Below are 27,479 nucleotides of genomic sequence, written 5' to 3'. Positions count from 1 at the left end.
TGCGGGACTCGATCCCGGGACTCCAGGATCATGACCTGAGCCGAAGGCAGTCGCTTAACCAACTGAGCCACCCAGGCGCCCGGTAGTTAAGTCTTAAAAGTTGGTATTCTTGACACTTGTCTTTCTTACCAACCATGGTCATACTTCCTGGTTCAACATTTAGATTTTAGTTTCAAAAAGAAGAAGTTTTATAATCCAGGGAAGGTGGGCTCTGTGACAAAGTGAAATAGAAATACAAAATTATAGAATGGTGCATTCAGATATGATGGAGTCATATCCTCTCCCGAAATTTAGGAACATTTTAGAATCCTATAGTTACTTGTATTTTGGATTCTCTCACTGCATTGTAGGTTATTGTAAAAACAAAAATTGGTATTCTTCACTAAATCTTTTCTGTTACTCTTGTAGAGGTTCTGGATTTTATTGATCAGTTCCATTTATATAATCCTGACTGTCATTAACTTCTATATTAATGTCTCAATGCGTTTGAAATCAGAAATATACATTTTAAAAGTGAATAAAAACAAATATACATTAGAAGTTCAATTCATACAGTATTGAAAAGCAAACTAGGGTCACCTGGGTGGCTCAGTCGTTAAGCGTCTGCCTTCGGCTCAGGTCATGGTCCCAGGGTCCTGGGATCGAGCCCCACATTGGGCTCCCTACTCAATGGGAGGCCTGCTTCTCCCTCTCCCACTCCCCCTGCTTGTGTTCCCTCTCTCGTGGTCCCTCTCTCTGTCAAATAAATAAATAAATCTTTAAAAAAAAAAAAAAGATAAGAAAAGCAAACTAGGGGTGCCTGGGTGGCTTATTTGGTGGAGCATATGACTCTTGATCTTGGGGTTGTAAGTTAGAGCCCCACCTTGAGTGAAGGGATTACTTAAAAAAAATCTTTAAAAAACAAACTAAAAAACAAATTGGTGTTATAAATTTTTTGTCAAGAGTTCAATTAGTGAAATATACAAAATAATTTTCACTTTTCAGTGAATCTGAATTCTAGTGCATGCCTAATCATTTATTTTCTAACTTTGTCATTTAGAACGACTTTAAGTTAATGAAAAAGTAATTCATTCAGTATTTAATTCACTTAGGCTAGATTGGTATCGTGTTGAATGCTTGAAATGAAGTCAACACAGTCTTAGAAACTATATTTTGGCTTTTTATTTTTATTTTGTGTTTTGATTAAGTAAAAAATAAGATTAAACTACTGTATTTTGCCTAATGCCTTATAAACTTTTACTTTTTTAAGGAATTGGACAAGGTGTTCCTGTGGTGGCACTTATATTTGAGGGCGGGCCAAATGTTATCCTCACAGTTTTAGAGTATCTTCAAGAAAGTCCTCCTGTTCCAGTCGTTGTTTGTGAAGGAACAGGCAGAGCTGCAGATCTACTAGCATATATTCATAAGCAAACAGAAGAGGGAGGGTAAGTGTGTGATTACAAAAAGATTTCAGTAACTATGTAAAGAGGCTTGTGGCTTTTAGAGTATTAGATTCATTTCAGTATTTTATGAACATGAAAATTTAAAGGTTAATACAATACCTTGTACAGTTTGAGGAAATAGCTTATCTAATATGTTATTGGAATGAATTAAAATATAACAGTCTACATAGAGAACAATTTTGCAAGATCTGTCAAACATACAGAGGCACATATCTTTGGGCCCATTAGATCCATTTCTAGGAATTGTTTATACAGATGTACTTTTTTATACATGTGAAATACATAAAAAGTTACTCATTACAGTGTTTTTAAAAGTAAAAGATTGGTACAAAATAGAGTATATCAAGAGGGCTAGATAAATTATGGTATATCTACATAACAGAATAGTTTGTAGCTAAGAAAGGTTGGTATCTGTGTACTAGATTTGGGAAATTACCAAAGTATATGTATGGAAAAAGGAAAGCAGTTGAGATGGAACTGGGCAGATGGAAGATAGTGGGAAAGAGACTTTCACGATGAATTTTCATTTTTATGTTTAATAATGTTTTATATCATCATATTTTTGAGCCATATAAATATATTAACTGAGGAAGAGAGAAAAATGTGAATGTGCTCATGTGTAAGACATCTTGAAGTATTGCTTAATATACCATAATATCTTAAAATTAGGTTTATAGAGTATCTTATAAAATGTGAGTAGTGCTGTTGCAGCACATGCCTTGTAAAACAATTTCAAATAATTCAAAGAACTCTGAGAAACAAACTGAGGGTTCTAGAGGGGAGGGGGCTGGGTCAGCCTGGTGATGGGTATTAAAGAGGGCACGTACTGCATGGAGCACTGGGTGTTATACGCAAACAATGAATCATGGAACACTACATCAGAAACTAATGATGTAATGTATGGTGATTAACATAATTTAATAAAATTAAAAAAAAATAATTCAAAGAGAAAAATAACTCCATTTTCCCCCCATATGACTTATAGTTTGGGAGTCTCATAAAGGATAATATTTCACTCAGGGTCAAGTATTTAATATTAATACATTATCTCTAAAGGTCTTACATGGATTCACCTATACTTCATAATAGATTCTACAAATAATAGAAATTGAAATCAGTGAATTAATTATGTTTCCTCTCCAGCAATCTTCCTGATGCAGCAGAGCCAGATATTATTTCAACCATCAAAAAAACATTTAACTTTGGCCAGAATGAAGCAGTTCATTTATTTCAAACACTGATGGAGTGCATGAAAAGAAAGGAGCTTGTAAGTAGATTTCAGCAGAATAAGCCTTTTTATTTCATTCAAAACACGTTATAAAATAGGTGAAATTTTTTTTTTTTAAGATTTTATTTATTTTGAAAGGAAAGAGAGTGCATGTGGGGTGGGGCAAAGGGGGAGGGTCGGGGAGAAAGAAAGAATCCGAAGCAAAATCTGCACTGAGCACTGAGCCCCATGTGGGGCTCCATCCTGGGGCTCGATCCTGTGACTGCGAGATCATGACCTGAGCCAAAACCAAGAGTTGGACACTTACCCAACAGAATGAGCCACTCAGGCACCCTGAAATACTTTTGCTTTTAATTTGGATTTAAAATTTTAAAGTATTTTTTAACCATGTAAAGATGTCATTTATTGGGATCTGGGTGGCTCAGTCGTTAAGCATCTGCCTTCGGCTCGGGTCATGATCCCAGGATCTTGGGATTGAGCCCCGCATCGGGCTCCCTGCTCTGCGGGAGGCCTGCTTCTCCCTCTCCCACTCCCCCTGCTTGTGTTCCCTCTCTCACTGTGTCTCTCTCTCTCAAATAAATAAATAAAATCTTGAAGAAAAAAAGTCATTTATTGTTTTCTTTAAACAGAGTGATATCAGAGAAGGATTATAGTTTTTATATGGTATTGAGACATATATTTGCACTTCTGTTTTAGGAAAAGTTTGATAACTAGGCCTCAACAGATCATATCTAGAATCAAGGAAGAACAAAGGCTTCTCTAAAATATATTTGGAGGAGCGCCTGGCTGGCTCAGTCAGTAGAGCAAAGCAACTCTTGATCTCAGGGTTGTGCGTTCGAGCCCCACATTGGGTGTAGAGATTACTGGAAAAAAAAAACAAAAAAAAAATAGAATATATTTGGAAAAAAATTTATTTTACTCTGAATGCTCAAATTAAATTAAAGATCAATGTTGCTTAATTTCAGTTATCTAAACATAGGCTTAAGTTTTCAGAGATAAAATTTTTTAACAACTGTGACAGGTAGATGATAACATGATTTGATCTGCTGTTTTTCATGTGTTTCCTTTTTGTACACAATAAAGTTGCAAAATGTGTATGGGGTTATGATAGTCTTCTACTTTATGAAAAAATGTTATTAAATAAGAACCTCTCAAGTGGCATTTCACTTCAAATAATTTAAAGAAATTTCCAGTAAAAGGATTGAAGAAAACATTTTTCATTCAAGAACACTATTATATAGGGACGCCTGGGTGGCTCAGTTGGTTCAGCGCCTGCCTTCGGCTCAGGTCATGATCCCAGGATCCTGGGATCGAGTCCTGCATTGGGCTCCCTGCTCAGCGGGGAGCTTTCTCTTCCCTCTGCCTGCCGCTGCCCCTGCTTGTGTGCGCTCTCTCTCTTTCTCTCTGACCAATAAATAAACTCTTAAAAAACAAAACACATATATACATTACTTGAGTTAAATGTTCACTCTGCAGGAAGAACATCAGGATTTACTCAGACATATAATCTGTAGTCTTAGGCCATAAGTTGCTTACTCTAGTAAAGGACCTAAGATAGGTCAAAAATGAATATAATATGAAACTAAATATTTTTAGTATACTTGCCATTTTTATTTGGTAAATGATAGGAGTTTTTTAATTTTGTGGGGATTTTTGGTTGAAATGAAGTAATTTCTGATCAAAAACCCCCCAAAACATTATCTCCCATGTAGTCTGAAATTACTTTTTTTATATACCTTATGCCTTAGCTTTGAAAATATAAAGGCATAATATTATGAATTGATCTTTAGATCACGGTTTTCCACATTGGATCAGATGAACATCAAGATATAGATGTAGCAATACTTACTGCACTGCTTAAAGGTAAGATTTAAAAATTTTTTTATTTGTAATATCTTATTTATAGCCTATTTATATTAAGATAGAACTTTTTAATCTAGCTAAATGTTTGGGAACTGAATTTTTCAATAATTGTTCTTTGTGGAAGACACAGTGTTACCTTTCTGTGACAGTAAATGGGCTTTTGTTTTGTCTTGTAGAAATTTAAAAAAATTTTTAATTTCTAGCAGGGTTTTTGCCAGCAGACCCATTTAATTACAGTATTAAGAATGTTGCACATTTTTAATTGGCTGAAAGCAAGGGTTTAAAGGTAACGAGGTCTTGGTTGATAGAAATTAAAACATTCTTAAACATGCTGTTTTCATTCTGAAAGGAAGTTTGGAAAGAAAGCTAGTGGTATCTTTGAGGACTAAAGGGTTAACACACATCCCATTGAACTGTGTTGTCCTCTCATCTTGCCAAAGACATCCAACCGATAAACAGAATTACAGTGAAAAATCTTGCCAAAAATTAGAAGCTGAAACAGTGTCCCATCTGGGTGGCTCCTTGAAAGTCCAGGTATGCAGTGAAGTGACAGGAGCAGAGCAAGAGGACACCGTGTTGTTGTTATTCACAAGAATTTCCCAAATATTAGACCATAATAAATTGCCAATAGAATAAACATTTAAAAAATACTATAATAAAATATATTTACATCTTGGGAAAAAGATATCATAAATAATAGAAAATCAGAAACTCTTATAAAGGGAAAGATCAATAAATGGGATTGCATACATAGAAAAAATAAAAAGAGAACACCTAACCTAATATTTGCCATAGACTTCTTTGTGCTAGCCACTGTGTTTTAGTGTCTTACACTGTTTATCATTTAATCTCACAACAACCCTAGGAGGCAGATTTCCTATTATTTCCTCATTTTATAGGTGAGGAAATTAAGGAATAGGAATCTGGAGGGACCACAAAGAGTTGTTATAAACTAATAGTAAGATGATGACTACCTCATGGAAAAGTGAGTCAATTTATGTAAAAGATGTTAGCAGAATAATATAAATGCTTGGGAAAAATGTGGAAAGATGGTTAATATTATAATTAAAACAAAGTAAATCTTAATACAGAAGCATTTTACTCCCCTCTTGGATATTTTTGTACCATTGATGGATGATATCACCTTTCTGGAACATATTTTGGCAGTATATCAAAAGTTTTAAAGTATATATTCTTTACCCAGCATTTTGGCTTCTATAGACTCATCCTATTTAAATAATCAAGCATGTGCATAAAAATATACTCACCAAAAAATTCAAAATAATCTGAATGGCCACTAGAGTGTTTTTTGAGGCAACTTTAGTTCACCTGTAAAAGTATTAATATGTATATAAGGTAATCTCTATGTACTGTTCTACAAAACTAAGGTGTGATGTTAAGGTACATAAAATAGGTTACTAAATACTTTGTATAGTATCATATACTTTTGCATAGACAAAAGTATTTGTATGAATTTATATATGCGCAGAAAAGTGCATGTTCTTTGTGGAAGACAGAGGATGTTTTTCATAATCTTAACATGGTACTGTCTCTGTGATAGAAACAGATATCTTTGTTTTATTCTTACTGTTCTGCATTCTGAATTGTTTGCAATGAATGAGGCTGTGTGTTTTCTGTAGTTGGAAAATAAAAGCCCTCAACCCTGGGGGGTAACCTTATCTCTCTGAGGCAGGCTGCCTCTGAACAGTGACTGAAATGAGCTATGTAAGTTAATTAAAAGGGAATGGGGAGAATTCATAAGTGCTCACATTTTAATAGAGATAAATTAATTGATCTTGTCAACTGTTTTCTCTGTTCAATTAGGCACTAATGCATCTGCATTTGACCAGCTCATCCTTACATTGGCATGGGATAGAGTTGACATTGCCAAAAATCATGTGTTTGTTTATGGACAGCAGTGGCTGGTATGTAAATAATCTATATACACTATGAAATTAAATTAGACTGTGTAATAACAAAGTATTTGCTGGAACTGTGATCTAAGTTGACATTTTATGTCTGCCTAAAATGCAAAATTGGTTTAGCTAAACATTTCTACAGCATCCAGATCCATTTAGGATTTAATAAGTTCTGTTTTCCTCATGATAAAACCTTACTTTCTATAGGGTATAGATCGCTAAAAATCCTAGAACTGAAAGAAGTCTTAGAAATAGTGCCTATACATCTGTTTTTTTTTTAAAGACTTTACTTATTTTGACAGAGAGCACAAGTAGGCAGAGTCGCACACAGAGACAGAGGGAGGGGGAGAAGCAGGCTCTCTGCTGAGCAGGGAGCCCAATGTGGGTCTTGATCCCAGGACCCTGGGATCATGACCTGAGCCGAAGGCAGCCGCTTAACCGACTGAGCCCCCCAGGCGCCCGTACATCTGTGTTTATCAGGGATATTGGCCTGTAATTTTCTTGGGTCATTATCTGAATTTGCTATCAGGTTAGTGCTAGCCTCATAAAATAAGTTTGGAAGAGTTTCCTCCTCCTTTATTTTTTGGAAGAGATTAAGAAGGATTGGTATTAATTCTTCGAATGTTTGGTAGTATTCACCAGTGAGCAGCCTGGTCCTGCTCTCCTGTTTGTTGATAGGTTTTTGATTATTGATTCAATCTCCTTACTCTAGTGATTGGTCTGTTCACATTTTCCATTTCATCATGATTCAGTCTTGGTAGGTTGTATTTTCCCAGGAATTTAGCCATTTCTTCTAGGTTGTCCAAATTTTTTTTAAAACATTTATTTGTTTGAGAGAGAGAGAGAGAGAGGAGAGAGCACAAGCAGGAGGAACGGAAGAGGGAGAGGGAAAAGCAGGCTCCCCTCAGAGTAGGGAGCCCATAGGTTGTGCTTTTTTTTTTTTTTTTAGTTTATTTATTTAAAGATTTTCTTTATTTGACAGAGAGAGACACAGCGAGAGAGGGAACACAAGCAGGGGGTTGGGAAGGGGAGAAGCAGACTTCCTGCTGAGCAGGGAGCCCTATGCAGGGCTCCATCCCAGGACCCCGGGATCATGACCTGAGCCGAAGGCAGATGCTTAACAACTGAACCACCCAGGCGCCCCCGTTTTTTTTTTTTTTAAGATTTTATTTATTTATTTGAGAGAGAGAACATGAGAGAGAGAGAGAGCACGAGCAGTGGGCAGGGGTTGAGGGAGAGGGAGAAGCAGACTGCCCACTGAGCAGGGAGCCCAACATGGGGCTCAGACCCAGGACCCCATGATCATGACCTGAGCCAAAGTCAGACACTTAGCCGACTGAGCCACCCAAGGCACCTGGTTAATCGTTCATAGTAGTCTCATAATCATTTGTATTTCTGTGGTATTAGTTGTAACATCTCCTGTTTTATTTCTTATTTTGAGTCCTCTCCTTTTTTTGGTGAGTCTAACTAAAGGTTTCTCAACCTTTTGTTTATCTTTTCAAGGAACCAGCTCTTAATTTGATCTTCTTTATGTTATTTTAGTTTCTATTTCATTAATTTCTATTTTAATCTTTCTTATTTCCTTCTTACCAATTTTGGATTATTTTGTTTATTCTTTTTCTCATTCCTTGAGATGTAAAGTTAGGTGTTTGAGACTTTTAAAATTTCTTGAGATAGGCATTTATTGCTGTCAGCTTTCCTCTTAGAACTGCTTTTGCTCCATTCTACAAATTTTGGTATTTTTATTTCCATTTTCAGTTTCAAGGTATTTTTGTTTGTTTCTTCTTTGACTCACTGGTTGTTCAGTGGCATGTTATTTAATTTTCACATATTTGTGAATTTTCCAGTTCTTTTTCATAGAACTCATTTCTAGTTTCATACCATTGTGGTTGAAAAAGATGATTGATATGATTTCAGTCCTCCTAATTTTTTTTTTTTTTAAGATTTTATTTATTTATTTGAGAGAGAGAATGAGAGAGAGCACATGAGAGGGGGGAGGGTCAGAGGGAGAAGCAGACTCCCTGCTCAGCAGGGAGCCCGATGTGGGACTCGATCCCGGGACTCCAGGATCATGACCTGAGCCGAAGGCAGTTGCTTAACCAACTGAGCCACCCAGGCGCCCAGTCCTCCTAATTTTATTAAGACTTGTTTTATGGCCTACCATATGATCTAGCCTGGAAAATATTCCATATTCACTTGACAGAATGTGTGTTCTTTTGCTTTTGGATGGGGATGTTCTGTAAATATCTGTTAAGTCCATTTAAGGCCAATGTTTTCTTATTGATTTTCTGTCTGGATGATCTATCGATGTAAGGGGGGTGTATTAAAGTATCCTACCATTACTGTATTGCTGTCTCTTTCTCCCTTTGTGTCTTTTATTATTTGCTTTATATATTTAGGTCCTCCTGGGTTGAATGCATAAATATTTACAAATGTTGGTTGGATTGACTCCTTTATTATCATGTAATGCCTTCTTTGTCTTATTACAGTGTTCGTTTTAAAGTCTGTTTTGTCTGAGATAAGTATCGCTATTCGATCTGTCTTTTGGTTTCCATTTGCAGGGAATATCTTATCCTGTCCCTTCACTTTTAGTCTGTGACTTTACATCTAAAGTGAGTCTCTTGCAGGCATCATATAGGTGATGAGTCTTGGTTTTGTTTTGTTTTTTTTAATCCATTTAAATGCTGTGCATTTTGATTGGAACATTTAGTCCATTTATGTTTAAAGTAATTATTGATAGCTGTGTACTTATTGCCATTTTGTTCATTGTTTTCTGGCTTGATGGATTAATGGATAAGGAAATTGTGTATATATACAATGGAGTATTATTCAGCCATAAGAAAGAGTGAAATCTTGGTATTTGCAACAACATAGATGGATCTTGAGATCATTATGCTAGGTGAAATATAAATACCATGTGATCTCTTTTATATGTGGAATTAAAAAAGAAAAATCAAGCTCATAGATAACAGAACAGATTGGGGTGGGGAAATGGGGAAAATGGGTGAAGGGGTCAAAAGGTTAAAAGAAGAAAGAAGGGAAAGGGGGGAGGAAGGAAGGAATGAAAAGGGAAAAAAGAAATAGTCCTCTATGTACAAGAGAAGAAAAGGAGGGAAGGAGGGCGGGAGGGAGGGAGGAAGGAAGAGAAAAAAAAAAGAAATAGTCCTCTATGTACAAGAGAATTCATTACCAAAAAAAAAAAAAAGAATTCATTACAGTGTTATCTTAGATGTTTAGACAGTTCCTTCCACGGTCTTTCCCATCTCCCATCTTACTAAATGGCAACAACCTTTTCCCAGTTTGGGGATAAGAAATCTTAGTGTTGTTTTTTATTTTCTCTTTTTCATATATTCCAGTCCAATTCCCTTTGTAAATGTTTTCAGATCTACTTTCAAAATACCCAATTTTTTATCATCCTGGTCCAATCTGCTATCAGCCTTCTATACTGTTTTAGTAGCATCCTCCTTGGTTTCCTTATTCTCATTCTTCCTCTTAGACAGAAGATGGATCACATCACATTTACACAGAGCATAATCCAGAGCCCTTATGATGGCCTATAGGGCTTCACATCTTCTGCCCTATTAACTACCTCTCTTACCTTATGTGTTAACACCATTCCCTTTGCACTCTTTTATGTAACCATATTGGCATCTTCTTAAAACATACTAAGAATGCTCCCCTCATCTTTGTACTTGCTGTTTTTTTCTCTCTGGAACAGTTTCCTCCAGATGCCTACCTGGACTTGATTTTTCTTTTTCTCGTTTCCTTTTAAAAAAAAAAAAACATTTATTTAAGTAATGTCTGTACCCAATATGGGGCTCAAACTCACGACCCCGAGATCAAGAGTTACATGCTCTTCTGTCTGAGCCAGCCAGGCACCCCTCTTTTTCTGGTTTCTAACCAAACATGTCCTCCTCAGGCTTTTACTGTCCACCCTATTTTATTAAGGTTTATTTACTTCAGAGAGAGAGAGCACGAGCGTGTGTGGGTGGGGGGAGGGGCAGAGAGAGAATCCCAAGCAGATTCCACACTGAGTGCAGACCCTGACTTGGAGCTTGATTTCATAACCCTGAGATCAGGACCTGAGCCAAAACCAAGAGTCAGTTGCTCAACTGATTGCACCACCCAGGCACCCCATCCACCCTACTTTATTAGCAGTCCCCTGTGACAGCATTTTCTGTGTTCTTTGCCATTTTTTTCTTTAGCATTTATCACCATATATCTTAGCCATTTGTTTCTCTTTCTACTCCTAGAAAGTAAATTTTACAGAAGCAAGAATATTTAAAAAAAAAAAAAAAGAAGAATTTTTTTGTTAACCTGCTGTATTCACAGACTGGCATAGTAAACACTTGACAAATTTTTGTTATATGTCTGAATCACTGGGAAGCTTGGCAAAATAAATGTTCATCCCCACCTTGGATTATTTTATCCAGTCTTTACAGAGGATGAGCTAGATCTTTTCTTTTTAAGATTTTATTTATTTATTCGACAGAGAGAGAGATAGCCAGAGAGGGAACACAAGCAGGGGGAGTGGGAGAGGGAGAAGCAGGCCTCCCGCCGAGTGGGGAGCCTGATGCGGGGCTCGATCCCAGGACCCCGGGATCATGACCTGAGCCGAAGGCAGACGCTTAACGACTGAGCCACCCAGGCGCCCCTGAGCTAGATCTTTTCTATCTACAAAGTGTAAACAGCAAATTGCAGAAAAGTATGCATAGCATGAACTTCATTGTAGCAAATTCTGTTTATGGATGTGCACACATTCAGGCATATCTGCAGGCACTGTGTAGTCATAGAACCTTTCTGGAAACTGTTATTATGGGATATGTTTGTAGAGATGAGGGCCAGAAGAGACAAAGTTTCATTTTATACCAATTTGGTATTTGATTTTTTTTTTTAAACCATGGGAATGTATTTCCTATAAATAATAAAAAAGAATAGTCACTTCCATTCTTGTAGGACTACAGCAGAAAAAATTAATGTTAATCAGCTGTGGTAAAACTGTAACAGTAAACCAACCTTTTATTCCGTTGAATAACTTCATTGGGGTTTTTAATTTCCTCAGATGTAAAGGCATGGACAAAGCTTTTATCTTCTATGTATATGTGGTTTATGTCATGGATTTGTTCTGCACAATATTACCTATTTGATTTTGTGCTTTCCTTCATGCTAGAGTTTGCAGCATAATTGTTTTACTGTTTTTCCTCTTCATTTGTTAGGAGTTCAGAATGCATTGAATGTATGAAGAAATGCAGAACAAAACAGATACTTTTTCTTTAAACCTTTTTTTCTCAGATGTGAAAATTTTGTCAGGCTTTATTTTGTTTTAAGGCTGTGGTTATAAACCTAATTCAGATAGAATGTTTCTTTTTGTTCAATTCAGATAGAACCTGTCAGTTTTATTATGACCTTTTTATTATATGAAAATTGACTTTCATTGAGTGCATTTCTATACAAATTTAAAAAAAACAGTATAATGCCCTATTGTAATAAAGACAAATGAAAGTGATTTATAATAAAAATAGATACTTCAGTGCAGAGGTGCTTAAGAATGGCAACATATAGATAGCATAACTAATTAGATGCTTACACTTATTTTATGTAGAATCAGTGTAAATGCAGCAGTTGTGAGTGCACACTAATACCGAATGTTGTTGGTGACTTACATTCCATGCGAGCAGAAACACACCCATGAAGACGACCAAATAGGAATTAAGAGTACAGATAGTTAATGTTAGAATAAGTAATAACATCAGAATTATTTGTGTCATAAGAGAAAGAAAGAATCTTAACTAGAATAGGAATAACATGCCATGATAAATGACCAGTTGTTAGTATGAGAAAATAAGTTTTACAGTGTTACTAATTAGTTTGGCCTTATCTTTAAGTGCAGTGTCAAAATATTTCTCTTGTTATGACATAGAACTGAGTGGTAAAAAAATACTGCAGAAAAAAGATCTTTCATCTTGAAAACCCATCATGTGTAAGGTTTGCATTTAGTCTATATCCTGAAAAAGATCTTGGTGACCAAATCCTTTGCTGAGTGATGAAAATAGAGGATACATTGGAGAAAGAAATGTTAATAGAAGCTACTGTAGAGAAGTTGTATAGTTGTCTAGTAAACTTCTGAAGACAGAATCAGAGTAAGATTGGAAAACGAGAGGTAAAAAAAAAAAAAACAATCATTTTGGTATTGATTTTTCACCACAAAGTTTTATTTTATCATATGGTACCAAAATATTAAAAATACACAGAAGTTGGGGTGCTTGGGTGGCTCAGGTGGTTAAGCATCTGCCTTCGGCTCAGGTCATGATCCCGGGGTCCTGGGATCAAGCCCTGCATCAGACTCTCTGCTCCGCGGGGAGCCTGCTTCTCCCTCTCCCTCTGCCTACAGCTCTCTCTCTCTGTCAAATAAATAAAATCTTAAAAAAATATATACAGAAGCAATAATATGAGATATTAAAGTATCTTAATATCATACATATAAAATATATTAATATTAAATATATTAATGTTCTATTAATAAAATACCCGTACTTAATGAAATCTCTATATTTGTGCCTCCACTAATTTAATAGCATTTGATTCAGAGTTTGTTGAAATCTATCTAAAGAGTCCCTAAAAACTTAAAAGGGACAGCTTATAAATGCTGACTGATACACATGTGTTACATTAAACTCAAACAGCACAGATTGTGTTGCTGTTTGGAGATGTTATTTTTCTCTAATGGTGAATAATTCTGTTAAAGTTCTCAAGAAAGCTAAGTACCATCTTACCTAATTTATATGGTGGTTGTATTTTTGGAAAGTTCATTTTGTAAAACAAACCGTGACAATACTTTGTGTTTATATGTAAAGCAGAACTATTGCATTTTTATTCATGAACATGTAACAGGATAACAAAGTTGTGTGAGATATGGGACAATTCCTTTTTGAGTGAAATTGTCTGGCATGTTGTATGATCTCTGGTATCCTTTGAATGTTGGTAATAATGGCCCCCAGTTATTGAAATGATCCCTCAAAAAAACCTTTCCTAAACATTGAGAACTGTTGCTCTTAAGATATTTTTCCCCTAAATTGACTTAATGATGGATTCTTTTTTTTTTTTTATCCCTATATAACACTTACTCTCCTGCAGAAATACTGCTTATGAAATGTTCTTTGGGGAATGCTACTCTATAGAAGTCTTTTATGCTATTCTCTTTATACCTTGAGTCTTATGCTTTTACTATTTTGCGTGGGTGGTTTTTTTTTGAGGTGGGGGCGGGGCAGAGCAAGAGGGAGAGAGAGAGAATCTTAGCAGGCTCCGCACGCAGCGTGGAGCTGGATGCGGGGCTTGATCTCACAACTCTGAAATCATGACCTGAGCCAAAATCAAGAGTTGAAGACTTAACTGGCTGAGCCCCCCAGGTGCCCCTATTTTGCATCTTTTTAATTTTGTTCTAATACTGTTCAGGAACAAATAAGGACTTGCATTTAGAACTATTTGTATAATTAGACTGTGAAATATATTGATTAATTTTTATTTTCTTTTAGGTTGGGTCCTTGGAACAAGCTATGCTTGATGCTCTTGTAATGGATAGAGTTGCATTTGTGAAACTTCTTATTGAAAATGGAGTAAGCATGCATAAATTCCTTACTATTCCTAGACTGGAAGAACTTTATAACACAGTAAGTATATGTTAAAATTCTTTGTTGACTAAGGTTATCTCTTTGGGAAGTGTCATTGTACCTGAACATGTCCAGTTCTGCTGCTAAAACCTTTAATGATTTTCTTGATTACTTGGAAGAATTACAGCCAATGTTAGGGTGGGTTGGTTATGTGACAATCTGAAACCCTTTCCTTGTTTCTGAGATTTTCCCTGTCACCATAGTCACATAGGAAGGAGGTAAAGTGTTAATAACCCTGTCTCCTATTCCTTTTTTAAAACCATAGAATCAGCTTCTTAATTACAGAGTCATTGTATTTTCTTCTTTTTTTTTTTCTCTTGGGTGGTCATTTGTTACACCAAACTTCTTTTGATGCCTTTTCTTTTTTTTTTTTTTTTTTTTTAAAGATTTTATTTATTTATTTGCGAGAGAGAGAATGAGAGACAGAGAGCATGAGAGGGAGGAGGGTCAGAGGGAGAAGCAGACTCCCCGCTGAGCAGGGAGCCCGATGCGGGACTCGATCCCGGGACTCCAGGATCATGACCTGAGCCGAAGGCAGTCGCTTAACCGACTGAGCCACCCAGGCGCCCTTGATGCCTTTTCTTAATGGATGAATTACCCATTGTTTTTTCTTTTCTCCTTTTTTTTTTTTTTACATTCGTGATTTTGACCTTGTGGTATCCCTTTTTTAGCTTACATACAATTTTTTGTTTTTTTTCTAAAGAGCTCCTGAAAACTGTTTCCTTTACAAAGCCTTTCTCAGTTCACGTGTCTAGCATTGGAGAGAGTAAATCCTGCCCTTGTTACTGGTTTTCCGTGTTACCAACATTAATTTAATTGTACTATATTTTGAGGTACACTATTACCAAATCCTAGCTTTCTAACTTTGACTTCTCTGCAAAGCTTTCTGTTCATTCATCAGTTTCTGCCTGTTTATCTCCTCCTTTTCATTCCTAATGTCTTTGTACTTTGTGTTTATAGCAGTCTTATAGTAATCTAATCTCCTTGTCCTTTCTTCAAATCAGTTCTTTAAGCTAATTATTATAACCCTATATTTTACCATATCTTTCCCCAGTTAAAAAAATCTTTGATAGCTCCCCAGTGTGTATAGAATAATACCCAAGCTCTTAGCTTGATTTCCAAAGTTTTTCAGCTTTTGAGATTTTACCCTAGCTAACTGTCACTTGGCCTTTTATTCCCACACCTACCTTCCCATACTGGATGTTTCATTTATGTTTCTACCTATTATTAGTCCCCCAAAATATAAACTTTTTAAAAAAGCATTTCTTGTATACACACTGCTGGTGTGTGTTTTTCTCAGCTACTCTGCACTTACTGGAATTTTATTCATTATTTAGAACATAGTTCTAATCTGTGCCACTGCCTCCACAAACCCATTGGCATAGTTAGTTGAGGACAATTATATCTTCCCTGTGGATTGTAAGTTTCTTTTGAGTAGGGATTATATCTTTATTTTCCCCCATTTTTTTTCTTTAATAGTATCTAGCACAGTTAGATTGAACTTTGTTGGCATTCTACTCTTTCTAGCAAACAGGTATAAAAATTAAAAGGATTATTCATTGTGCTGAAGTAATAAGGTATACCCCTGAAATGTAAAGCAGTTATAAAAGTAATAAAAAATAAAAATTGATCCCATTAGCAAGGCAGGTAATTTTATTAATTGTGTAACTCAGAGTTATTAAGATGATACTTACTTTTCAGCATCAGTTATTGATAAGCTTTGTTTAAAGTTAAAGGATTATATAACATGATAAAGTAGTGGTTCTCAAACTTTGTTATCAGGGTCTTATCAATAACTGATTTTATTTGACAGACCGCAAGAGAGGGAATACAAGCAGGGGGAGTGGGAGAGGGAGAAGCAGGCTTCCCACAGAGCAGGGAGCCCAATGCGGGGCTCGATCCCAGGACCCTGGGATCATGACCTGAGCCGAAGGCAGACGCCTAATGACTGAGCCACCCAGGCACCCCTAGATATTATGTAGAATTTTAAAGCTGGGGCGCCTGGGTAGCTGTCAGTTAAGCGTCTGCTTTCAACTCAGGTCATGATCCCGAAGTCTGGGGATCGAGTCCCGCGTCAGGCTCCCTGCTCAGTGGAGGGTCTGCTTCTCCCTTTTCCTCTGTCCTGTTCATGCTCTCTCTCTTGCTCTCTCTCAAATAAATAAATTTTTTAAAAAATTAAAAAAGTGTACAGCTCCATTCAATGAAAGAAATGTAAATTAAAGATAGAATTGTAAAGCTTTCAAAGTTTGCATGATTTAAAATTTGTGTTTTTGCATAAGTAAAACATAACCTAAATTATACATCTTTTTGAAGGTAAATATGATGATATGAAATGGTTTATCTTTTTCTTTGCTCCATTTTATGAACAGAACTCAATTAGCTGAAAAACAATATAATTTGAGAACAGAACTTATTTAGCTGAAAAACAATATAATTTGAGCAACAATATAATTTCATAAAGTCCTGTAAGTAACAAAAGAAGTTGTTACATTATTTTGAAGAAAAATAATAATTTGCTTTAATTTTTTTCTCCTTAAAGAAACAAGGTCCAACTAATCCAATGCTATTTCATCTTGTTCGGGATGTCAAACAGGTAAGAGTTTATTTTGTTTTTGAAAATGCTATTTTCAAAATTGGTTATACTTCATCTGTTTCAAAAACACATTTAAATATTGTACATCTTAAAAATATCAATAAAATGACATTTAGAGCAAGATAAAATAAGGGCTAAGTTTGTGGTAATGTAGCAGTAAAGAGCATAATATATCAGAAATCAAGAAAAAGAAAAGTTTATGAAATTAAGACCAATTTTTCTGAGTTTCTAGTCATATGAGATCCAGTGTTATGAATTTCATAATGCTCATTGGTCCCTAAACAAAGATCATTGATAGAATGTATCTTCTTTCTCTGTATTCAAAAGAAATTTGTTACCTCGACCAGTAAAGGACATTGAGTAAAGACATTGAAGGATACACTGGATGGTGATCTTCGTGGCAGATTTTGCCAGTAAAAATGCTAAAATGTTGAAATCATGCATGAATGCTCTCTTTAATTTCCACTATTGATCATGATCTAAAGCCATTCTGTGGTGACCAAATTTGATGCACTAATATCCCCCTTCTCTTCTATTGGGATTCTTTGTGAATTAACTAATATCCCCCTTCTCTTCTGTTGGGATTCTTTGTGAATTAATAGTTTTAGACGTTTATTAAAAATTTTATAGTCATTTAAAATATTGGTATCTAATAGTTTTATTTTCATTAAGTGAAAAGATAATTGTTTAATTAATTGAAATATTTTTTTAGTTTCTGAACTAAAACGCTTTTTTTCTAGAATTCTTCAAACTTGTTATTAAATGTGAGTGTACTATTAAAAAACTGAAAAATTAAAATAGGAATGTCATTTTCTGTTTTAATTTTTTGTTTTGTCACTTATTTAATAAACTAACATCCCATAGGAAGAACATAGATTTTATTTAAAAATATTTTTCTTCAATTCAATTTTTTTCATGTGATTTCCTTTATAGCTTTATTAAAAATTTCACATACCATAAAATTGATCCATTTAAAGTGTTTAGTTCAATGGCTTTTAGTATATTCACAGTTGCGCAACTATCACTACAGTCTAATTTTAGAGTAACCCTGTACCCATTAGCAGTCACTCCCCATTCCTGCTTTCTTCTCTACTTCCTGCCTCTCTCCTGCCCTAGGCAACTGTTAATCTACTTTCTATCTGTATGGATTTGCCTATTCTGGACATTTCACATTGCTTTGTGGTTTTTTTGGTTGTTAAAATAATTAAGGCTTTTTTTTTTTCCCCCATTTTTCCCAGAAAGCTTGAGTGATGGGGGAGACCTTCAGTCCAGGGGTTTCTAAAACACATTTGCATTATGATTTACTTATGTGGGTTAGCAGAAGGAACTATAGTTTTTAATTCCAGAAACAAATAAGAGATTTGTTATAAATTGACTGTCTTTACATTGGTGGCTATACTAAAGCCAATTTTTTTTATTTCTGTAAGTGAAAAATCCTAAAGGAAAGGCAGTAATTGACTATTTTCTGATTCAAATTAATAAGTTGAGTGTTGTAAGTAGTATTTGTATAGTTTGAGAAATTGCTTATCATCCTTTTTTTTTTTAGGCAACTCACATTATTTCCCTTAATTTAAATATTTCCCATTTAAGTGGGATCATATCATATGGTATTTGTCAAATATTTTAAAAAACAGAAAACTAAAAACATGCATGATAATCCTCATTCATAAAGCATATTTTGAGGTTGCACAAGACAAAATAAAAAGAAAAATCTTGCATTTAAGGTGAGAAAATATATATTTTAAAGATTTTATTTGAGAGAGAGAGAGCATGAGCAAGGGGGGAGGGGTAGAGGGAGAGAGAGAAGCAGACTCCCCACTGAGGAGGGAGCTGGATATGGGACTCGATTCCAGGACCCTGGGATCATGACCTGAGCCGAAGGCAGACACTTAACCGACTGAGCCACCCAGGCACCCGAAAATAGTTTTGATTAATTTTTAAATCAGAGATTTAAGGAATATAAGTATCTAGATATTTAAAACTTCACAGATGAAACCAAATTATAAAAGGTATAAGCATTTTTAAAAGTCCTGGGGGACCTAGGGGCCCCTGGGTGGCTTAGTCAGTTAAGCATCCAGCTCTTGATTTTGGCTCAGGTTGTGAGATCCAGCCCTGCATCAGGTTCTGCACTCAGCATGGAGTCTGCTTGAGATTCTCTCTCTCCCTCTCCCTCTGCCCCTCCCCCCTGTGTGCGCATGCAGGCTCACTTGCTCTCTCTCTAAAATAAAATCTTAAAAAATTTTTAAGTACTAATTTTATCAAATTATAATTAGGGAAATGGAAAGAATGGTGATGGTAGGAGGGCAGAATCGGTTAATATATGTAAATTGTCTTATGATTAAACCCTTTTAAGATTATTTAATGAGATTAACCAAATATTTGATTCTGAACAGACAATCTTCCAAACTCACAAATGGCTCATGTTCTAAAAAATTGTTGCCCCAGGGCGCCTGGGTGGCTCAGTTGGTTAAGCCACTGCCTTCGGCTCGGGTCATGATCCTGGAGTCCCGGGATCGAGTCCCGCATCGGACTCCCTGCTCGGCGGGGAGTCTGCTTCTCCCTCTGACCCTCCCCCTTCTCATGCTCTCTCTCTCTCTCTCATTCTCTCTGTCTCAAATAAATAAATAAAATCTTTAAAAAAATAAAAAAATAAAATAAAAATAAAAAATTGTTGCCCTGGGAAAATGAAGTCTTAGTTCTAAACAGTGTTGTAAGTGGTAGTTTAAGTCTTAGATGAGACTATAAAAACTTGTGTAACCTGTAATATAACCAATATAATTTTGGCTAAAAAGTATTTATAAGTACTTATGGGCCTGTCTGGAAACATAATCAACATTTATAGCATTGTTTTTGCAGGAAAATGTAATTTATGGTAATGTGCCACAGTGAAAATGGAATACTTGACTCTTAGACGTTCCTTTGCCTCTATGTGTGAAGTATTAGGGCAGTGGAAAGATCAAATGCTCTTGCTGTTATAAGCCATACTTCTGTCCTGAGCACCTTTGTGACTTCAAAACTTCAGAATCCCCTCTTCTTACATACAAATGGCTAACAGACACATGAAAAAATGTTCATCATCATTAGCCATCAGGGAAATCCAAATCAAAACCACACTGAGATACCACCTTACACCAGTTAGAATGGCAAAAATGGACAGGGAAAGAAACAACAAATGTTGGAGAGGTTGTGGAGAAAGGGAAACCCTCTCACATTGTTGGTGGGAATGCAGGTTGGTACAGCCACTTTGGAAAACAGTGTGGAGGTTCCTCAAAAATTTAAAAATAGAGCTACCCTATGACCCAGCAATTGCACTCCTGGGTATTTACCCCAAAGACACAGATGTAGTGAAAAGAAGGGCCATATGCACCCCAATGTTCATAGCAGCAATGTCCGCAATAGCCAAACTGTGGAAAGAGCCGAGATGCCCTTCAACAGATGAATGGATAAAGAAGATGTGGTCCATATATACAATGGAATATTACTCAGCCATCAGAAAGGATGAATACCCAACTTTTACATCAACATGGATGGGACTGGAGGAGATTATGCTCAGTGAAATAAGTCAAGCAGAGAAAGTCAATTATCATATGGTTTCACTTATTTGTGGAACATAAGGATTAGCATGGAGGACATTAGGAGACGGGAGGGAAAAATGGGAGCGGGGAATTGGAGGGAGAGATGAACCATGAGGGACTATGGACTCTGAGAAACAAACAGGGTTTTAGAAGGGAGGGGGGAGAGGGGATTGGTTAGCCCGGTGATGGGTATTAAGGAGGGCACGTACTGCATGGAGCACTGGATGTTATACGAAAACAATGGATCGTGGATCACTACATCAAAAACTAATGATGTATTGTATGGTGACTAACATAATAAAATTAAAAAAAAAAAAAGATATTTACAGTTGAAACTGCCCCCCCCCCAAAAAGAATCCCCTCTTCTTATAGAAGGAAATGAGGAACAAGTTACTTCCTTCTCCTGTAAAGATAGCTGCTGGCAACCCCAGCTTCTTGTAACAAGTAAACATTTGTTATTTTGGAGAGTGGGTGCATTTCTAGGCATGCATGGAAATATTGAGAAATATCCTGTCTATTTAAAACTAATGTTTTGTTTCCAGGGAAATCTTCCTCCAGGATATAAGATCACCCTAATCGATATAGGACTTGTTATTGAATATCTTATGGGAGGAACCTATAGATGCACCTACACTCGGAAACGTTTTCGATTAATATATAATAGTCTTGGTGGAAATAATCGGGTATGTAATATTTTTGGGGAAGACTATATATGTCCTTTGTATTGTACACTTTATAAGTTAAGAATTCATAAAAACTCATATACTTTAAAAGTTTAAAATTACTTATTTTTTATATTAGAATAGGGAAAGTAGCGTTGTCTTAAAAATACAATATTTTCAACTGTAAGAGTACATAGAAATATTTTGTAATTGAAATCCAAAACAAATCCTTATTTTCTGTGTGTGTACAAACACATTTGTACGTATGTATGAATTCTTGAATTTTTATGACTTATCAGTGTATTTAAATCTGTAAAAACTAATAAGCTTTCATTTTCAGAGGTCTGGCCGAAATACCTCCAGCAGCACTCCTCAGTTGCGCAAGAGTCATGAATCTTTTGGCAATAGGGCAGATAAAAAGGAAAAAATGAGGCACAATCATTTCATTAAAACAGCACAGCCCTACCGACCAAAGGTATGTTTCCATAAATTTTAACCTTTTCTGAATTTTGTTCTAATTTACTAGTATTTATGAAACAGAAAACTACTTGTTTTAGCAAGAATGAACTTTTGTTTGTAGACACATCTTTGATTTTTCATTTTCCCATATACAAATGAGTTAACGATTCTGTGAAGTTTTTTATATTTAGTTATAATAAAAATTTTTCAATGTTTTAATACTAAACTGCCTCCTTCTATTCCACTGTAACTGATTAACAGCGTGCAAGATAAGTATTTTAGACACACTTTTCTTCCATTAAAGTTATGTTTTATCAGATATTAGTTGAAATATTTAAGTCCTTCCTTTAATTTTGGAAAACTTTATTACAATGATTTTTTTTTTTTAGAAATACCATTTCTATAAAACCTGAGCTATAATAAAATAAAGTACGTAAAATTTATAAATTTATACCATTTTGATTTGTGCAGTCTCTATGAAGTTGAAGAATAGTGTAGAGATTTTATAAAAATTCTCACATTAATGTCATATGGCCTTATTATAATCAATCTTAGACATTTGTTTTCCATTGAAGATTGATACAGCTGTGGAAGAAGGAAAGAAGAAGAGAGCCAAAGATGAAATTGTAGATATTGATGATCCAGAAACCAAGCGCTTTCCTTATCCCCTTAATGAACTGTTAATTTGGGCTTGCCTTATGAAGAGACAGGTCATGGCCCGTTTTTTATGGCAGCATGGTGAAGAATCAATGGCTAAAGCATTAGTTGCCTGTAAGATCTATCGTTCAATGGCATATGAAGCAAAGCAGAGTGACCTTGTAGATGATACTTCAGAAGAATTGAAACAGTATTCTAAGTAAGTTATATTTTATCATTTCAAACATTTAAGAAATACAACAAGATCATGTTTAAGTGGAGGGGTTATAGTGTCATGCAATAAATCGGTATATATATGTATAATTTTATTGGCACAATTAAAATGTATTAGGTACTTTTAATTTATTTTTTTTATTGAGAGGGAGATAGAGAATCTTAAGCAGCCTCCTTTCTGGGGCGTCGACTTAGAGGGCGAGTCTCAGGCTTGATCTTCCAACCCTGAGATCATGACCTGAGCCAAAATCAGGAGTTGGTAGCTTAACTGACTGAGCCACCCAGGCACCCCAAAATGTATTAGGTACTTCTTAAAATTCAGAAGGAAACTTTCCTGTTTATGCACATAAAAAGAGGTTATTGTTTACAACTCAAGAGTTAAATATTTTGGCAAGAAAGAAGAAATGCCAGAAGTCAGTTTAATAATTGCACATACTAGCAATTAATTAGATTAGGAAAAGTTCCATTTGGAGTGGTAAGGAGAAGAAAAAAATAAGGTTTTGAGCTGTGTTAAGGAAATGAATTGAATTCAACTGGAAGGGCATTTCAGAAGGTGGAACTACATACATGGAAGAGTAAAACAGTTCACAGAAGTTTACATTTAGGGTAATAATGACTATCAAGCTGGAAAGATAGTTTGTAGGAAACCTTATGATAGAAAATAGGACTTAGCTCTCCCAAAATGGGCTGTCTTTGGAAGAGAGTAAATGTTATTAGTGAAAATAAGCAGGGATCTTATGATCACTTACTCTGGGGATCTAAGATTCAGATGTTTTTCATGATTAGGTTAGTCCCTATTCACATTATTCTTTCTACTGGGTACCAAACCTTTTTTATGTTGTTTTTTTTTAAGATTTTATTTATTTATTTGAGAGAGAGACAGAGATAGCAACAGAGATAGCGAGAGAGAACACAAGTGGGAAAGAGAGGGAGAAACAGGCTTCCCGCTGAGCAGTTAGCCCGATGACCTGGGAGCCCGATGACCCGGGGCTGGATCCCAGGACCCTGGGATCATGACGTGAACCTGCGGCAGATACTTAACCACCTGAGCCACCTGGGCACCCCTATGTTTGAAATACGATATAGGTAAGAGTTTTTGTACAGAGCAGCTGAACATTGTCAATTTGGGTTTCCTGTGAGACTGGAGTTTTATTTCCAAGACCAGTGGAAAATGCTCTGGAGTCACCTTCTCAGACTTGTTCTTCATGTGACATATTTTAATATTTTGTTATATCTGCTTAGTAATAGATATCTGGAAACAGAGCTGTTATGATTCTAATGCCTTATAATTCCCTGAGTGTGTGTTAAAATATTAAATATAAATGTTGTTATATTAAATATAAAATGTTATGAAATCATATAAGAATAGTGTCTTAAACTGCAGTTTGGTAATGTGAATGTTTTGGCCTTTATCTTTTGATAGTGATTTTGGTCAGCTCGCAGTTGAATTACTAGAACAATCCTTCAGACAGGATGAAACCATGGCTATGAAATTGCTCACTTATGAACTGAAAAACTGGAGTAATTCCACCTGCCTCAAGTTAGCAGTTTCTTCAAGACTTAGACCTTTTGTAGCTCACACCTGTACACAGATGTTGTTATCTGATATGTGGATGGGAAGGCTGAATATGAGGAAAAATTCCTGGTACAAGGTATACCTTAGAAACAGTTATATCTAGTATGTGATTAGATAAAAAGAACAGAGGGATTAGCCCAGATATATAGTAAAATGCCTTGATTTATGAGGGTGGTGGGGCTGGCAATGTTGGCATTTTATCTCAAGGGGCATGAAATGGCCTCTTCTTTCCTTCTCTTCTTCACTCTGAATCCTTTTCAGGTATGGTGTATAATAATTGCCCCTCTCTAAGCCAGAAGCTTGAGGGCAACAAAGGAAGTATTGGTTTTTACAACCCTGAGCAGCAATGAAAAAAGTTCCTTCTTTATGAAAAGATGATTTCCAAATTCTAAAATTGAGAACCTGTCTACTAACTTAATAATTTGTTACTTTTTTCTTAAATAATTACATGAAGTATATTGGATATACCTAGTTTTTATGGTTAAGAATTTGGATAAAATGTTGGCTGATACTTTTGGTTTCATCATAGTGAGAGATACTACTTTAAACTTTCCTTTTCATTATCTTATATCTTAAATAAGGTACAGAGATGTAGAAGGCAGAAATCAGGCAAGTGGTTTAACCATTGTAAGTAGATAACAAATACTGATCATCTAATAATAATGTGAAAGATTAACCAATAGAAACCCTGATACACAATTACAGTTTTTTTTGTGCTTTAGGATTGTGCAGGTAATAACGTAAAATTTTACAAATAAATCTGTTTATAGAGGCACAAGCTGAGTAATCATGTTACGACATGGAACAGTTGCAAAGAGTTTTAGGATAAAATTATGCACATAACAACTTCATAAGGCTTGAATTTTATTTAAACAAAAATGTATTTTCTGAACAAATAATTAGTAAATCTTTTCTGTATCCTCATATCATAGTACCCAAATGTTTTGTTACTCCTTAAAACAATTCAACCTGGGCCTCTTTAAATATAATAATCAAGTATAAAAATGAAGTTTCTGGTTTTTCCCCTATACTAACAGGGGCAGATTGGCTAACTAATAATCAAGATATTTAATACCTTTTTATTCTTTTTATTCTTGAAGGTAATTAATTTTAAAATATAAACTCACGTGTTTCTAAAATTTTTAGGTCATATTAAGCATTTTAGTTCCACCTGCCATATTAATGCTAGAATATAAAACAAAGGCTGAGATGTCTCATATTCCACAATCTCAAGATGCCCATCAAATGACAATGGAAGATAGTGAAAACAACTTTCAAAACATAGCAGAAGAGATTCCCATGGTAAGGAGGAAAAATATTTTTAAGTAAATATAAACATTTTGTGAATAAATAATATGATAAGTGTTATTTTTATTTTAGGAAGTGTTTAAAGAAGTAAGAATATTGGACAGTAATGAAGGAAAGAATGAAATGGAGATACAAATAAAATCAAAAAAACTTCCCATTACAAGAAAGTTTTATGCCTTTTATCATGCGCCAATTGTAAAATTCTGGTTTAATACGGTATGTTGTATGTTTTCTAAGTTGTACGAGCAGAATGTTTTTAAAGTATAAGCTTTAAGGTACCTTTGGTCTAAAGTCCGTATTTATCTTGATATAACTTAGATAACTGACAAGCCATTTTCCACTTAAAAGAGCATAAATTTAACTTAGTTTTATTCCATTTGCCATCATATAGAATGATAAATGCTAACAAATCCTAATTCTGATTGGAACTAGAAATAGACTAAACAAAAATGTAGTAACCATGTGTCTTTGTAAGCAGGTATCAAATACAAATCAAATCTACCAAAAACATTCCTAAAGATTAACCAGAATAGACATGGATATATCTTTGTGCTTTAGGATTTTGCAGAGAATGTGTAAAATTTTTGAAATGAACCTTTTTGCAGTGTTAATTTGAAGGTAAAAAGTAATCTAGATCATTCATACAGTTTATCAGTGCTTATTTCCTTAATCATATTATGGTATATGTTTTATTATCTGACACATAATTGGCTTTCTCTTGCTTTGTGGAAGAACAGTTTTTTTCTCCCAGATCAGAGTATTATAGTCCATGGGGGATGGACTCACCTCAAGAAACAGATGAGATTAGCCTCAGCTTTTTTTTAAAGATTTTTTTTTTTAAATTAATTAATTAATTAATTAATTTTGAGAGAGAGAGAGAGAGAAACAGCATGAGAGGGGATAGGGTCAGAGGGAGAAGCAGGCTCTCCGACGAGCCGGGAGCCCGATGTGGGACTCGATCCCAGGACTCCGGGATCATGACCTGAGCCGAAGGCAGTCGCCCAACCAACTGAGCCACCCAGGTGCCCTAGCCTCAGCTTTTAACCATGGGTTGAATGAATGAGTTTTTATTCCCCTTTCCAGAAAAATTCTTAAGTTGTTTATCTTGTTATTGTTTTGTTGTTTTTCGTTTTTGTCACATTTGCATTCATGTGAGTGACTTTTTAAAAATGGACAACCCTGGGGCACCTGGGTGGCTCAGTTGGTTAAGCATCTGCCTTTGGCTCAGGTCATGATCTCAGGGTCCTGGGATCGAGTCCCATGTCAGGCTCCCTGCTCAGTGTAGCATCTGCTTCTCTCTCTCCCTCTGCCTCTCCCCTGGCTTGTGCATGCTCTCTTTCTCTGTCACTCACTCACTCTAAAATAAATAAATAAAATGTTTTTAAAAAAATGGACAACCATGATAGCCAAATAGAAATTTCTCTTTTCTTTCCTTATTTATTGGAGTTTACTGCCCAGCTCTGCCATAGCTTAAATCAAGAATGTGGCTTATTTCAATGCTGGTAGAGGCAAGGAGAATGAAGAGAGGATTCTTAGATACAATTGTCCAAAGGTGAACGAGTCTGGGTTTTCCTCTGAAACGAAATAACTCTTCAGATGTTGTTATACATAGATCTTATATAATATAATCTTTTTTGTTGAGAGTATCAAAGGTGGTATGTTCCTTTACCTAGGGAAGATGCTTTTCATATCTGTTTTCATTTCTTGGGATTCAACCTCAATGACTAGGAGTTAGGAAAATAGCAGTTGTCTTTCCTGGGAATGGTATTTGGTTCGGGGAAGGAGGAAGTAGGTAGTTTGTATTTCTTGATGATGATGGTGATGAAGTTCTACAGTATAATATGATACTTGAGGAATAGTATAGGTTAAATGGAATTATATGAACTGTGCTGAGAACATAAATCTTCTACTATAAAATTCTTCCTATGGGGAATACTAGAAAGTCATCAAAGTTCTAGAACACCATAGTTATACTCTTGGAACCATTTATGTTTTGATTGATAAATGCAATGTCTGCAATGAAGTTACTTCTAAAACTTTTTAATTAATTAATTTATTTATTAGAGAGTGCATGCACATGAACCGGGGGAGGGGTAGAGGGTGAGGGAAGACTCTACACTAAGCGTGGAGCTAAATGTGGGGCTCAGTTTCACGAACCTGAGATCATGACCTGAGCCGAAACCAAGAACCAAGAGCTGGATGCTTAAACTGACTGAGCCACCCACGCACCCGTAAAACTGTTTTAATGATGGAAGCTTGGAGATAGTTCACAGGGGTTTATTTAGTCTCTCTTTTGTGTGTTGGATTGAAAATTTTG

At 35.5% G+C, this 27,479-nt stretch overlaps 1 protein-coding gene across 1 annotated transcript in view; it reads left to right on the top strand.

The window, feature by feature from the left end:
• TRPM7 (transient receptor potential cation channel subfamily M member 7) overlaps positions 1-27,479 on the top strand; it is a 119,011-nt gene that overhangs the window by 47,265 nt on the left and 44,267 nt on the right. The window contains exons 8-19 of the mRNA XM_044918200.1: positions 1,250-1,424; positions 2,586-2,709; positions 4,461-4,533; positions 6,358-6,458; positions 13,985-14,119; positions 16,659-16,712; positions 20,830-20,970; positions 21,290-21,424; positions 21,984-22,264; positions 23,702-23,930; positions 25,001-25,156; positions 25,235-25,378. Coding sequence (XP_044774135.1) covers positions 1,250-1,424; positions 2,586-2,709; positions 4,461-4,533; positions 6,358-6,458; positions 13,985-14,119; positions 16,659-16,712; positions 20,830-20,970; positions 21,290-21,424; positions 21,984-22,264; positions 23,702-23,930; positions 25,001-25,156; positions 25,235-25,378 — 1,748 coding nt within the window. The remainder of the gene's footprint in view (positions 1-1,249; positions 1,425-2,585; positions 2,710-4,460; positions 4,534-6,357; positions 6,459-13,984; positions 14,120-16,658; positions 16,713-20,829; positions 20,971-21,289; positions 21,425-21,983; positions 22,265-23,701; positions 23,931-25,000; positions 25,157-25,234; positions 25,379-27,479) is intronic.

This window comes from Neomonachus schauinslandi, chromosome 9 (genome assembly GCF_002201575.2).
Source record: "Neomonachus schauinslandi chromosome 9, ASM220157v2, whole genome shotgun sequence".
Lineage (NCBI taxonomy): Eukaryota > Metazoa > Chordata > Mammalia > Carnivora > Phocidae > Neomonachus > Neomonachus schauinslandi.
This window is presented reverse-complemented; position numbering and strand designations above follow the sequence as displayed.